Source organism: Spinacia oleracea, chromosome 2 (genome assembly GCF_020520425.1).
Source record: "Spinacia oleracea cultivar Varoflay chromosome 2, BTI_SOV_V1, whole genome shotgun sequence".
NCBI lineage: Eukaryota > Viridiplantae > Streptophyta > Magnoliopsida > Caryophyllales > Amaranthaceae > Spinacia > Spinacia oleracea.
In genome coordinates, this window is record NC_079488.1 from 87,538,086 (window position 1) to 87,552,261 (window position 14,176).

General features: G+C 41.1%; 1 protein-coding gene and 1 long non-coding RNA gene across 2 annotated transcripts; both read left to right on the forward strand.

Moving 5' to 3' along the window:
- Positions 1 to 3,849: 3,849 nt before the first annotated feature.
- Positions 3,850 to 4,329, forward strand: LOC130467979 (uncharacterized). Its single transcript, XR_008928186.1, has 3 exons — positions 3,850 to 3,970; positions 4,058 to 4,121; positions 4,218 to 4,329. It is a non-coding gene; the product is annotated as an uncharacterized lncRNA (long non-coding RNA).
- Positions 4,330 to 12,197: 7,868 nt separating this feature from the next.
- On the forward strand, positions 12,198 to 13,787 carry LOC130467614 (uncharacterized). Its single transcript, XM_056836172.1, has 4 exons — positions 12,198 to 12,257; positions 12,453 to 12,831; positions 12,912 to 13,096; positions 13,176 to 13,787. The coding sequence occupies exons 1-4, from the start codon at positions 12,198 to 12,200 to the stop codon at positions 13,785 to 13,787; spliced, it is 1,236 nt and encodes a 411-aa protein (XP_056692150.1).
- Positions 13,788 to 14,176: the final 389 nt, after the last annotated feature.

A 14,176-nucleotide genomic window follows, 5' to 3' on the forward strand; every position in this document is an offset into this window, starting at 1 on the left:
TACAATTTTTATGGTGGTTTTTAATCATAGGTATCTAATTAAATTATAATTAATTATTAAAATCAAATTAATTCTAAATTATTCTAATTTTCAACAAATTAATCATAATTACAAATTAGATTGCATAATTAACAAGGCTAGGCATTCAAACTTGTTAAACATATACAGTAGGTCAATCAAAAATTCAAGATTTATCAACAAGAATCGCAAATATTTAATTTAACATCTTAAATTTACGAAATTTTGCATTCGAAAAACTAAAACCTCCGAAAAGTCATAGTTAGGCTTCGAATTTGAGAATTCTGGCTTCGGCAGAAAAATATTCTTTTTGTCAAAATTTTAGAATGCCTTTTACATGCGGAATTGACACAAAAATCACTCCATTTGGATGAGTAACGAAGAAACTGCCGAAAAATTGCGTACGTATAATTAAATAAACGCAATTTGCAATTAATTAACAATTACGAAAATTAATCACCCCTTTTAATTCTTGCAAATTTGTAATATTTAACCATGTTCATGCAATTTTAGATTATGAAAATAATAAGAGGCTCGTGATACCACTGTTAGGTTATGATACATATGACAATTCATAAATCATGCGGAAAAACCATAAAGCCAGGAAAACATATTATTTACACATAATCATTTAGCATAGTTTAGATGCATACTCTTTGTTGCGTGCCCTCTCTAGCTGCGCCCGAAACGAACAAGAACAAGTCTTTAGGACTCCAAGTGTCGTCCCTCCGTAGATAGTCCACAGCACGTCCGGATCCGCCTTAAGATTGACCAACTAGAATCGCCCTTAAGGTACTTAGAATTTTCGGCACTTTATAGGCAATTGTATGACTGAATTTTGCTCTCAAAAACTCACTTTGAATACTTGAATGCTCGATGTAAATATGTGACCCTAGGCACCTATTTATAGAGTTATGGAAAAGGATTTGGAATCCTATTAGGATACTAATTTATTTAATTATAATCCTACTAGGACTCTAATTAAATAAACTAAATCTTTTAGGATTAGATTTAATCATATGACAAATCCCGGTAGCTTTAGGATTCGAGTAGCACACAAACACACACGTACGCACAGCAGCCCACGAGGGGCGCCATGCGCGCGCGCGCAGCCCGCGAGCTCGCAGCCCACTGCCGCAAGCCCACACGCTGCCGTAGCCTTGGCGCGCGCTGGGCCTGCCTTGCGGTGGGCCTGGCGCAGCCTTGGCTGGTGCGTTTGTGGCGCGCTGGCTTGCTGGGCGATGGCCCGGCTTCGTGCTGGGCCTTCGTCTGGCAGGCCTCGTCCGATGCTAATTCGTACGATACGCTTCCGATTAATTTCCCGATTCCGGAATTCATTTCCGATACGAACAATATTCAATATTTCCGATTCCGGAATCAATTTCCGTTTCGAACAAATATTTAATATTTCCGTTTCCGGAATTATTTTCCGATTCCGGTAATATTTCCGATTCTGACAATATTTCCGTTTCCGGCAATATTTCCGATTCCGGCAATATTTCCATTTCCGATAATATTTTCCGATACGTACCATGTTTCCGTTTCCGGCAACATCCACGACTTGGATAATATTTATATTTCCGATACGATCCATATTTCCGTTTCCGGCAATATCATCGTTTCCGGAGTATTCATTTCTTGCCTGTGACGATCTCAGCTCCCACTGAAACCAAGATCCGTCGATTCCGAATATCCATAGATGGAGTATTTAATGCCATTAAATACTTGATCCGTTTACGTACTATTTGTGTGACCCTACGGGTTCAGTCAAGAGTAAGCTGTGGATTAATATCATTAATTCCACTTGAACTGAAGCGGCCTCTAGCTAGGCATTCAGCTCACTTGATCTCACTGAATTATTAACTTGTTAATTAATACTGAACCGCATTTATTAGACTTAACATTGAATGCATACTTGGACCAAGGGCATTATTTCCTTCAGTTAAACCACCATACTTCAAGGGGCAATCAGACCCTACCTTCTTAGAAAATTGGATTAGGGAGTTTGAGAAACTGTTTGAGGCTGTGAGTTGCCCTAAGAGTATGAGAGTAGGTCAAGCTGTCCTTTACCTAAAAGATGAAGCCGATCTGTGGTGGAGAAAGAATGAAACTAGGCTAAGTACTGCCGAGGGATTTAATTGGGACTCATTTGTTGTTGCATTGAGGGAAAAGTTTTATCCTCCTTTTATAACAAAACGAAAAGCAAAGGAATTCATAAACCTTGGGATGGGGAGTATGACCATCGCTGAATATTATAGCAAATTTATAGCGTTGTCGAAGTTTGCACCTGAGGTTGTAGCCACAGAGGAGATAAAGGCTCAGATGTTTGAGCAAGGGTTGACCAATGAGATCCAGTTGGGATTAGGTGGAGAAACCTTTACACCTTTAGAGAATGTGTATGAGAGAACTGCCCATTCATGGTTTACAGTCTAGAAGGGACAAGAAAAATGTTGTTGGGGAGAAAAGAAAAGAGTTTGATGCTGGGAAAACCCGGGGAAATTTCAAGAAGAATAGAAACCTGAATAGGAATGAGAGTGGAAATGGAAATTTTCAAGGAAGAAGCAATCAGGGGCACCACAACAACTCGAACCAATCTAAAAGAGTGCATCATTGCAAGATGTGCAGTAGCAATCACCCTGGTAAGAACTGCAAAGGAGAACTAGTGACCTGCAACTATTGTCAGAAAGGGGGGCATAGGGAGTATGAGTGCTTCACTAAGCACAGAAAGGAACAAATAGTAATGGAGGTGGAAACCAAGTGAGGTTTAACCAGTCTGGAGGTCAAAATTCAAAGCCTGAAGGGGCACAAAACAATCAAGAGAACTATAATAAGCCTGCAAATGATAACAACAACCCGGATAAGGCTCTAGGAAAGTTGTACATGATGAATCAGAATGAGGAATAACGATCTGCCGATATAGATTCTGGTACTTTTCTATTAACTCCGCGCAAGTTAAGCATTATTTAATTCGTGGTGACTTGTTCTTTTGTTTCGTCACATGTTGTGAAAAGTCTAAAGTTAGTAGTTTTAGTGAAATAGGAATTTTGAGGATAGAATTCGTCGAAAGAAAATTTTGGTTAGCAATTCCCTGAGGTGAGTTACGAGGGCGTAACTCGTTTTCTTTAAGGGGGGTAGAATGCGATGGAAATTCGCGCATTTTACCTATTTTATGTCATTTTTATGCATTTTTATGCTCATTTTAACAAATTTTACAAGTCGATGCAAAGCAAATAGATTCTCTGCATAAGAAAAGGTGTTCATGAGTAACACAAATAGCTTTGAGTTGGCAAAAGAGTGCACATCGGTGGCACAAGTACTTCTCTAGTAAGAATAAGTTAAAAGCTTTTGGGGAAAATGCGGGAAATTTCGTGTCAAGTTTCTGGACGAAACTTCTTTTAAGAGGGGTAGATTGTAATCCCCCGTAAATTTATAAATTTTATTAATATATTTTAACGTATATTATCTATAATTAAATAGAATTTATGAATTTTAGTAATAAATATATAATTAACGTATATTTATTTTATTTTAAGTACGTTCTAAATATTAAACGATTTTTGAACGTTATTATATTTATATATATTTAATGCATATTTAATTCTATTTAAATATATTCTAAATATTTTAACGGTTTGGGCAATCAAAAATAATTTTAGAATTTTATATTGAAAAGAATTTAAATTAGGAAAACTCGTTGAATTCGGAAAAACAATCCTAACCATTTGTGGATCCAAACAACTTCAATCATATTTCTAGCCCAATTGGGTGAAGCCCAATGTATTAAAACCCAACACAAACCCCTTTCCTCTCCTTCACTATTCACGTAAACCAGGAACCCTCAACCCTCCTCGCTCACTCTTCACGTCACTGCTTCCCTTGCCACTGTCCAGCCGCCGCACCACGCCCACTATCGGACCACCACCTTCACCGACGACCACCGTCGACCCTCGTGGTAACTCCTTCGTTCCTCCTTCATATTGTTCTTTGTTTTTTTTTTCGGTTCTTGCAAACCCCTTACTCGTGTGTCTGTGCGAACCAGCCCACCGTGAGCTCGCCGCCGTCGATACTCCGCCGCCGCCAGCACAGCCCTGTCCACCGTCCCGGTAGTCACCCTTTCTCCCTCCTGTTTCTCTTATTTTTGTTCTTTTTCATTACTTGTCCTCCTCCTTTTCGTGGCTGACTTCTGTTCATCCGCGCAGCCACCACCACCGCGTGCCGCCACCGCACGCAACCCCTTGCTCAGCCTCGCCGCGAACCACCGCATATCCGCCGGCCAGCTCTCCTCTCTCCTCCTTAATTCTTGGTTATTTCTTAAACCCTAAGTAACTAATTATTTTAATTAAAGTTTGTTAACTTAAATGATGTTCTTGAATTAAATTTATAATTTTTATTGTTAAATATGGTTTTCAGATTTGGGTGTTGTTATTATAAACCAATTATTTTCAGTTTTGATTAATTAAAAATTAAGTTAGGGCTTAGTCATGCTTTGTTAATTCGAATTATGCTTCCTTGAATTAAAGTTATGGTTTTTGTGATTTAAAGTATGAATTTAAGATTATATGAATTTTATAATAAAGTTATTAATTTTCAGATTATGTAATTACAGTGAAATATTGGGTTTGATTGTTTAAAGTATGAAATTCAAGGTTTTATGATTATTAATCATGATGAGTTGATTGTGGATTATTGAATTGGTTGTTTTGAGATACTAGGAACGTAGATTGACCATGGTGAAGCTTTTAAATGAATTTATATTGCTGAAAATTTAAAGTACGATGTTTGCAAAAGTTTTCAACGAATTTCAATCACTAATTCAATAATTATGATTCTAGGAAATCAAATGTTTAAGTTTTGATATTGGGGAAAGTTCTAAATATGTTTAGGATGCATTTAGAATGCTCTCTTATGGTTATCAATGATTAGGAATTGATTGGGAATATTTGTTGGTTGTTTTAGGCGGAGAATTCTCTTTAGGCGACTTTTGAAAGTGTTAAAGTGGCCTATCAATTTGTTTATACAAGGTACGTACATACCTGCGTGCTTGGAATGTGTGCTAATTGTTGAAATCATGTTGATATTATTGTTGAACTTGGTGATGTTGATATTATAGACAAACTTGGTTATATGGAATGTGCATGTTTAATACTGTTGGACAAACTTATTGAACTTGTTTTGCACTAAGAGAACTGTAACATGTTGGTATGGATTATTGGTACAAACATGTTGGTTGGGAACACTAGATTATTCTATATGATTGGTTTGGATCGATTGGTTGTTGTTCCCTTTTTAGCTTTTCACTACTTTATGAGGGCCGAGGACCTTGTTTAGTAAGTTGAAACTTTATACCCATATACAGGGTTGATCATGGTTAAAGGAAAGGTTGGGTAAATTGGAATGAGTCTTGATTGATGCCTTTATGATCACGTACTTAATTCCAAGATAAAAACAGTTGTGAACGAATGTGGATTATATGCCTTATGTGATTGTTGAGTCATAACAGAGTATCAATTTGTAAATCATGTAAAGTGAAACTGAGTAGCAATAGCTTTAGACTGTGCACGTCTAAAGTGACGGACAAACAGGAGTTGGGGTTCATGGTGGTAGCCCATGGCCTTTTCTGGGACCGGATTGATCACCGTGTCCTATTTTTATTTAAACGTTCCTCGATATCGCAGGTCACTGAGGTTACGGAGTCGCGCCCGTACCTCGTCTTCCTTAGTGAAGACTTCTGGATGGACAACTCGGTCCATTGTCTATTTCAACCAAAATAATATTATTGTCATAAGTCTAGCCTAGTCTAGTCAAGTATGGTCGTCAAATTATCATGTTTTGTCTGCCCTTACTTATGTTCACTAGTATCATGTTAGGGTTCCTTTAATAGTATCATGTTAGGAATATTATTGTTTTAGTATGTAGTACTCAGCTTTGCTGATTACGTGCTTTGTTTGTGTGTGTTGATCATGGTTATGCCTTATTGATCCTGTGATGACCCATCTTTGGTGAGCAGTCTCTAAGGATCAATAAGCGTTGCCCATCTACAGGTTTGAAGATGATGCATCATTGGGATCGGGATTAGAGAGCTTGTAGTTATATTTGCTTATTTAAATGATTTGGGTTGTCAACTTAATTTGAAATTTGTCGTACTATTCGTATTTCCTTATTCCAGTTAATTGGTTTTGGACCTAATATGTAATAAGATTATTTATGAACCTAAAGTTAGTTTTATGTTTTCCGCTGCAAAATTCTGAATAAGCCGTTACGTTTTCACACGGGCGATAATACTTTGATAATTCCCTACAGTTATATTTAAAAAGGGTTATTTTAGAAAATGGGAATTGTCGGGGTGTTACAGGTTCTATTTTTATTTAAAAAGTCCCTCGATATCGCAGGTCATTGGGGTTTACGGAGTCGCGCCCGTACCTCGTCTTCCTTAGTGAAGAAGAAGAAGTTTCTAGTAGACAACTCAGTCCATTGACTATTTCAATTAAAATAATGTTAATGATACAAAGGTCTAGTTCAGTCAAATATAGTCTTCAAGTCAATATATCTTGATTATCCTTGCTTATGTTTTATTTAGTACCATGTTAGGATTGTTCGTTTAATAGAATCATGTTAGGATTATTATTGATTTAGTATGTAGTACTCAGCTTTGCTGATTACGTGCTTTTGCTTGTGCATGTTGATCATGGCTATGCCTTATTGATCCTGTGATGACCCAATCTTTGGTGAGCAGTCTCTAAGGATCAATAAGCATTGTCCATCTGCAGGTTTGAAGATGTTGCATCATTGGGATCGGGAATAGAGAGCTTGTATTTAGTTTTGATTTGCTAAGTTAACTTGGGTTTGTTAATTGGGACTTTAAACTTGTCGTACTATTTATATTTCCTTATTTTCGTTGGATGATTTTTGGGATTAAACCTGTAATCGATTATTTATAAACCTAAAGTTAGTTTTATGTTTTCCGCTGCAAAATTCTGAATAAGCCGTTACGTTTTCACACGGGCGATAATGCCTTGATAATTCTCTACGTTTTATATTAAAATGTTGTTTTAGAAAAGAGAGAATTATCGGGGTGTTACTGCACCCTTCGTTTGAGCGTTTGTGCACTCAAACGTTCAGCATTCCGACACAAATGAAAAGTAATTTGCGTGTACTAGCCTTTGAGTTTGATTGGTAAAAGCTAAGGCGGATTTTTTTTTTTAATTTTGACTTAATGAGGCTTTAATTTCGTGAGAATATCTTCAGCGCAATTTTGAATATGCGTTCCGGAATGGGTATTTTCAGCCAGGCCTACGTAATGCTTAAGGCAGATTCGTATTTTGGTCTTTCGAATTGGTTGCACGATAGACTGGACTCTAGACTTTCAAGTTCTGATTTGCATGCTTAAATGCGAGGAAAAAACAGGCGTGCGCTAAAATATAGCAGCGCACACAAGAGCAGCGCTGGAATTTTCCAACGTTGGCTTGGCCAGCGTAGAAGTTTCAAGCGTTGGCAATGATGGCTTTTTGGTTTCCTCGTCGCAAGCGTTAGAATTTTCTGGTGCATAAAGTCTGCGCGCTGGAATTTTCTAACGTCGACCAAGGCAACGCTGTTTTATTTTGGCGATGGGCTTCTGGTTGCAAAATTTTACTAATTCGCAGTTTTAATACTATTTCGACGTTTTAGGGCGTATTTTAGAATTTTGAGAGCATTGTTGACCTTAAACTGAGCGTCCGGTTGATTAGTTTCACATAGCACGTAAAAATCTACATCAAACTAGCAACAAGCATGATTTCAAGTATGATGCGTATTTAGTTTATGCTAGTCTCTAAAGTTCAATATGCTTGGGTGTCAAAGGGTACCAAACCTATCGCCTATCCCCCAATAGTCCCTTGTCAGAGTAGCCAGGTTCATGATGAATTTTATCAAGGCCTATCTAGTACGTGTTGGAGTGGCATATAGCGTGAATGGACCTAGGAGATAAGCGGTTCGGTTTCGGTGGATGTGCTACATTGCAAATTCATCGAGTGGATAAAATCTGAAGCACGTGCACCCCCAGGATGATAGGTGTCCTTAGTCTGGACTTTCCAGATGAAACATGCCAAGTAAGCCAAGATTCGATTATGCGGTTCTGTCGCGATCATTCGTAACATTAAATATTCAGGTCGTCCCAACTTAATAAGGAAATAATTGTTGCGTAGCATTCGATTTTCCTATACGGCTTCCTCACCGACGCACTACTTGCATAGATTATTTCAATTTTGTCCCCAGCGGATCGCCACTGTGAGGGGGTCGAAAAACACGACGGGGCGCCTCTAAAAGAGTATACAGCCCGCACGACTTTTCCCCTCTGGATGTGGCAAGAATATTAAGTAAATAGGAACTAACTCTGGGCGTTAACCTCTTTTTACTAGTCTGTAGGAGTCGCTATTCAGTTTAAGAAAACTGACAAAACCCGATTATCGTTATATGCCTGGAGTGCAAACATATTTGACTCACGACGGCCATAGGTTCCCTTGTGATTCCTGGTGTGGAGATCCCTTGACGTACATCCAGCGGAGCAGAGATTGAGAATTCGAGGAATGTTTACTAATACAGGGAGTGCCCAGCATTAGCCCACGCGGCGCGGTCCTTACTAGTTCAATTGTGACGAAGATGGGACATGCGTTATGCTACATTACTACTCTGGAATGATTTTAATGCACATATATTATTAAACAGATGTCAAAACGCTGATTTAGGTTAATTCAAGGTGCTTAGCAATAAACCGGTTTGTCCAAGTATTATCTGATTTAGGCGTGAGCAATATAACAGATTAAAGTTAACAGATTTATATGGTGATGAAAGCTATAAAATATAGATTCAAGTTACAGTATAGCGTAGGCTACACTGCGGTTCTTAGGAACACCTACCACTTGACTTTGCTAGCTTTCCGTTTAGAACTTCCCAATGACTGACGGATTGCGGGAGGGGATTCTTCTAGAGTTTTGTATGTTTTAGGCTTAGGAATTGGGTTAAGACTTCAGTAGTACTTCGGCAGTATTCAGACTAATTCAGGTGATCGTGCGGGTAGGGTCTGCTTAACAGAGTGTTAAATGCGGCAGACACACAAATACGGGACAGAGAGAAGATTCGGTCAATACTCAAGCTTAGGGTTTAGGGTTAGGAATATGTGTTATTATTTAGGAATTTAGAGCCCATGTTTATAGTAAAGTAGGCCAGAATAAGATAAATTTGAGAAATGTGAGTTTTTCGACTGAGATCTGTGTAGCGCCAGAAATTTCCAGCGCTTAGATCATGAGCACTGTTAATTTCTAGCCCTTCACATTCTCAGCACCATATGTGTTTTGTGACAGCTGGATTAAACTCTATATTTGCGTGATTGTGTGGGAAACAAATTGCAGCGCCACAATATAATGGCGCTTTTGATTTGTGCGCTGGAATATTGTCCCGCGTACATTGCCAGCGCTTGAATTTTCTAGCGCTGGTGTTTTACTTCACTTTTCCAGTCTTATCGGTTTTTACCCGAATCTCACTCACGGTTTCTATCCTTTAGAATATGAGTTGGGATGCAACTCTTATCCTTTATCTAACGATAAATCGTAATGCGACTTAAATACTCGAATATTTTATCTTATACATTTGCCATTCTGGGCAGCGTTCAGGCATAGCAGTTACTATAAATAGTAGTTTCTAAAAATGGAAATACGATTTACGGTATTATCAGTCAGTCATGGATTGTTCGTGGCATATTTAGGAAAGATTAGTCAAGCGGTGTTTGGTTTCATCATCGAACACACCGTATCGGGCCTAGGGGCAAATGTAGGCGTCCACACCTTATGTGCAGTTAGTGACACTAAGAGAAAAAGGAATAGTAATTCACACTTGTCTAAAGGACAAGTGGGAGAATGAAGGAAATTTGTCCTTCACCAAAGTGCATTGGTCCAACACTAAGGTTCAGATTAGTTATAGAATAAATAATCCGGTAAGATCAAGTGATCGGAAAGTTAGCTGGAGAAATGTTTATGATCAGTGAGTTCTAATCCTTATTTAGGCTCACTGCTTACTCTTGACTGTACCTACAAGGTCACACCAACAACATATAAAAGATCGTTGAATTAAATGAAACGGAAATTCGTTGTATCCTAATTGTATATCGTATTTGTTGTGGGAACTTTTACGGTGCTGACGTGACAAGCGCTCCTCGGAGGTATCAAGTATGACCTGGCACGAACTTCTGGCAACCTGCAAAACAAGAATATTCCCGTAGGAATATTCCCTCCGATGCTTAAGTAAGTATAAGCTAGAGAGATAAGTAATTTGTAGAGAGAAGGCAGAGCAAAGATAGGTTTTCTGTTACTGAGCAAGAATTGATTGCCCTTTTACCTAGGGATCTGCACTATTTATAGTGTTAGGGTTTCTCGGGGACTGGTCCCGTATGATTGAGTGTTTACGCAAGATTGGGACACATGTCCTGCATTGGTTCTGGAGGCTTGTTTAGGCCCAATGTGGACCTCTTAATCGTTTGGGCCTGGGCTCTGTGCAGTTTGGAAAATGCCCGTAGGCAAGCTTTTGGGCTCTTTCTTCTGGGTTTTGATAGTGCAGTCAGGTGACATTCTTTTAGGCCACATCATTTGCCCCTCAAGGAGGATGCCCCTTGTCACTGTGGGGTAGGCTGCTTGATAGGGAGGAACGCCACGTGTGAGGGCTTCTCAGAGCTTAGATTTTCCTTTAAAAGCTTCAATTCCTCTTTCATTTTTCTTTTGTTACTTCAGAGCGATTTTTTCTTTTAGAGAGAGAAAGTAAATTTCGTCCTGCCAAAGATCTGCTGGTGCGTGCGCTTGAGTGTTCTTGGATTTGCTGTCCAGTGTTCTTGAGGGTTTAGAGGATTTGCCAAGACTTCTCATCAGTTTGATCATTTTCTGGTAAGTTTTCTATCAACACCTTGTTGTTTGTATGCTTGTGGGACCTCTCTCGTTTATTGTTTATAGTATTCTGTGGAGGCGTCTTGGGGGTTATGACACCTATCCCTTTCATTCATTGCTAAAGTCAGACGTCCTGTCCCTTATGCAGGACGGTATGGCTCGAATTAGACAGACAGCTAACGTGCGTGCATGGGCTGCACCGCGAGAGGGGGACGGTAGGGTTCCTTTTTCGAACCCGTCCCAAGGAAGTAGGAGTGGAGTCTATTCTTCCCATGATACAGGAGACGGGGCCACTAGAACAGCACATTCTCCTAGGAGAAGAAAGAATGTGGCTTCCCGTCCCCGCGTTCCACGCGAGGATTTTTAAGATGACTCCTCTAGCTCCTCAGACGAGGAGTTTGCAAAAAATCTTCCTCCTATGGTCCGGGGGAAGGAAGACGTCAATCTGTTCCCGTCGGATATCTTTCCCAGCATGAAATGGCTGCGGTACCTGAGGGAGCAGGGTCGCGACTTTGAGCGTTTTCTGCTCTTGCCTCCAGGTTTTAGCCTTAGGAGCCCTCGACCTCATGACTCCGTGGACCAACTGTCCCAAGGGGAGGTAGCCGTTTATACTGCTGCCTTTAGGTTGGGCCTTAGATTTCCATTGCACCCCTTTGTGATGGACGTTTTAGAGGGGTATGACATTGGCCTTGCTCAATTGACGCCCAACTCATGGGCAAATGTCTTTGGTTTTGTTGCCAAGTGTGCTTTTAGCGGCGTCACCCCTTCCTTTCCTGCTTTCCTTCGTCTCGTAGTTATTGCCCCTTCTTCTCGTTCTCCCCAGGGATGGTTCACCCTTTACAGCCGTCGGGGATATAAGACGGTGGTGGGTAAGACCTCTAGTTGGGTTTGGTGGAGGAAGAAGTGGTCTGTTGTCCGAATGGAATACCTCTCTCTTTCCAGACGTCTTTCTCGTTGGAACCGCCGGCCCCGTTATTTGTCTAGAGCTGACGCATACCCTCGCCTCTCGTCCAGGGAGTGGGGACTAGTGAAGCCCTTGTTCCAGGCTGAGATGTATCGGCTGTCGTCAAAAAGCCATGCCTGGGTGCCTAATGCTTGGCTTCCCCATGTCAGCCAGTTCACCAATATAGTCTTTCTTTCGGCCGTTGGTCTTTGTTCTTTTTTGAGTAGATGTAGTTCCCCAGTAGATTTTCAAACATTTTTCTTCCATCTTTCTTTTTTTTTTTTTAAAAAAAAAAAATTTATTTACTAACCCTTGGCTTTGTAGGTTCTGCCATGGATCGCTTATCTCCCGAAGACAAGGGTGTAGTGGAAGTACCCGTTTGGCTGTCCAAAGTATATACCGAGGACATTCTCAAGGCCGTGGAGGCCAAGAAGAAGGACTCCTCCAAGAAGTCCAGTGAGGGTGCCTCTGGCGACGTCGCCAAGGTAATATATATATATATATATATATATATATATATAAATTTTTATTATTATATTTTTTTTATTTCTGGTCATGATTTGGTCGCTGATTTCTTTTTCTTTTAGGAACCCACCTTGCCGGCTACTAAGAAGCGTCCGGCATCTTCGACGGAGGCTCCTAAGCCAAAACGACCCTTCTTTAAGAAGATGGGTCCGGCCGACGCTGTCACCAAGCCGTCGGTACCAAAACCGTCCGCTCCCCCAGCTGAGGGGGAGGTTCCTCCTATCCAGACGCCCATTCCTCCTCCTGAGCAAAAGGAGGTTCCCTCCCAGGTGGACACCGAAATGGATGGTACTGCCGGAGCAGCTGCTGACGAGGCAGCAGTCGATCAGACTGCGGCGGCTGACGCCCCCGCCTTGTCCAGAGAGGACAAAGGTAAAGGCAAGGAGACTGAGGCTCCTTCTACTGATAATGCCTCTACTCCTCCTGCAACTTCGCCAATTGGTTAGCGTCTCTGTACTTTAAATTTGTGATAATCAGGTTGGGATTTGCACGATATTTATTAATCTTGGTGTTTGGTTCAGTTGAGATGTTCAAGCAGATGCGTCGGGCCGAGGTGGCGAGCATCCCTCCTTCTGCCGGTTTTAGCTCAGAGGCGAAGGATAAAATCCTTGCCGATGTGTATGCGGCCATCCCTGAGGAGTACGTGAGGTCACTCCCCGGGATTGACTTGGGATTCTTAGGGTCCATTCAGTCTCTCGTCCTTGATGTGAGATACTTACCCCTGTATTTCCGTGGTTATGATTATATGTGTACGCTATTTTTAATTCTACACTGTCTTTTGGCAGCTTTTCATTCGCTGTGCTGAGAGTAGGAACTACCGTTTTGATATGCACAATGAGATGCTCAAGCACAAGGACCAGATCGAGAATCATGAGCAATATGCTGAGAAGACGGCCAGGTTGATCAACTTGGACGCGGATAAGGAGATTGCTCTGAAGACGGAAGAGCTGAAGAAGGCCGAGATGGACGCTGAGAAATATGCAGAGAAGCTGCTGGAGCATGAGGGGAGGCTTACCGTGTTGAGAAAGGAGTACTCTTCCGTCTTAGAGCGGGTGACTGATTTCTCTTCCAAGGTGAACGTTCTGGAAGGTCAGCTCAAGGCCATGCAGGGGAAGATCGAGGCCGTGCGCAAGGAGGCTGCAAGCTCTTTTAAGTTGGGCGAGGAGTCCATCTTGGAGAGTGCCCAAAAGGCGTGGGATCAGTCTATGGACGGGAAGGATTTTTCCTGGTTCAAACGCCGTATCTCCCACCAGATAGTTGTTTCGACGGCTAGGCGCTTGGGCTTAGATCCTCCCGAGTTTGTTAGTGACGGGGAGGAAGACGTAGAAGAAGACGAGGTGAACTCCCCTGAAGGCCAGGACGTCCAGGACGGGAGTTCCATTGCCCCTCCTCCTTGAGAAGGTTTTCTTGCAATTGGTTTAGATGACGCCGTGGGCGTTTGTAAAACTTTGGTGCCTTCGGGCATTTATTTGATTTGGTTTGTTTGCGCTTTGGGCGCTATGTATAAACAGTCTGTGCCGTTGTGCACTGTATTTTAATTCTATCAGTTCGGTACTGATTTCTTTAAAAAAAATTCTTTGGGTCCAATTGTTGGACAGAAACCTCAGTGTTTTAGGTGATCAGCCTAATTTGAGGCGCTAATCTAGGCCACTTCTCAGGTCGTCAAACGATTAGTCTTTTTAGACGGCATCCCAGGAGGAGGTCTTATGTCTGAATGTTTTGCGAGCCTATTTTGAGGTGCTAATCTAGGCCACTTCTCAGGCCGTCAAACGATTAGTCTTTTTAG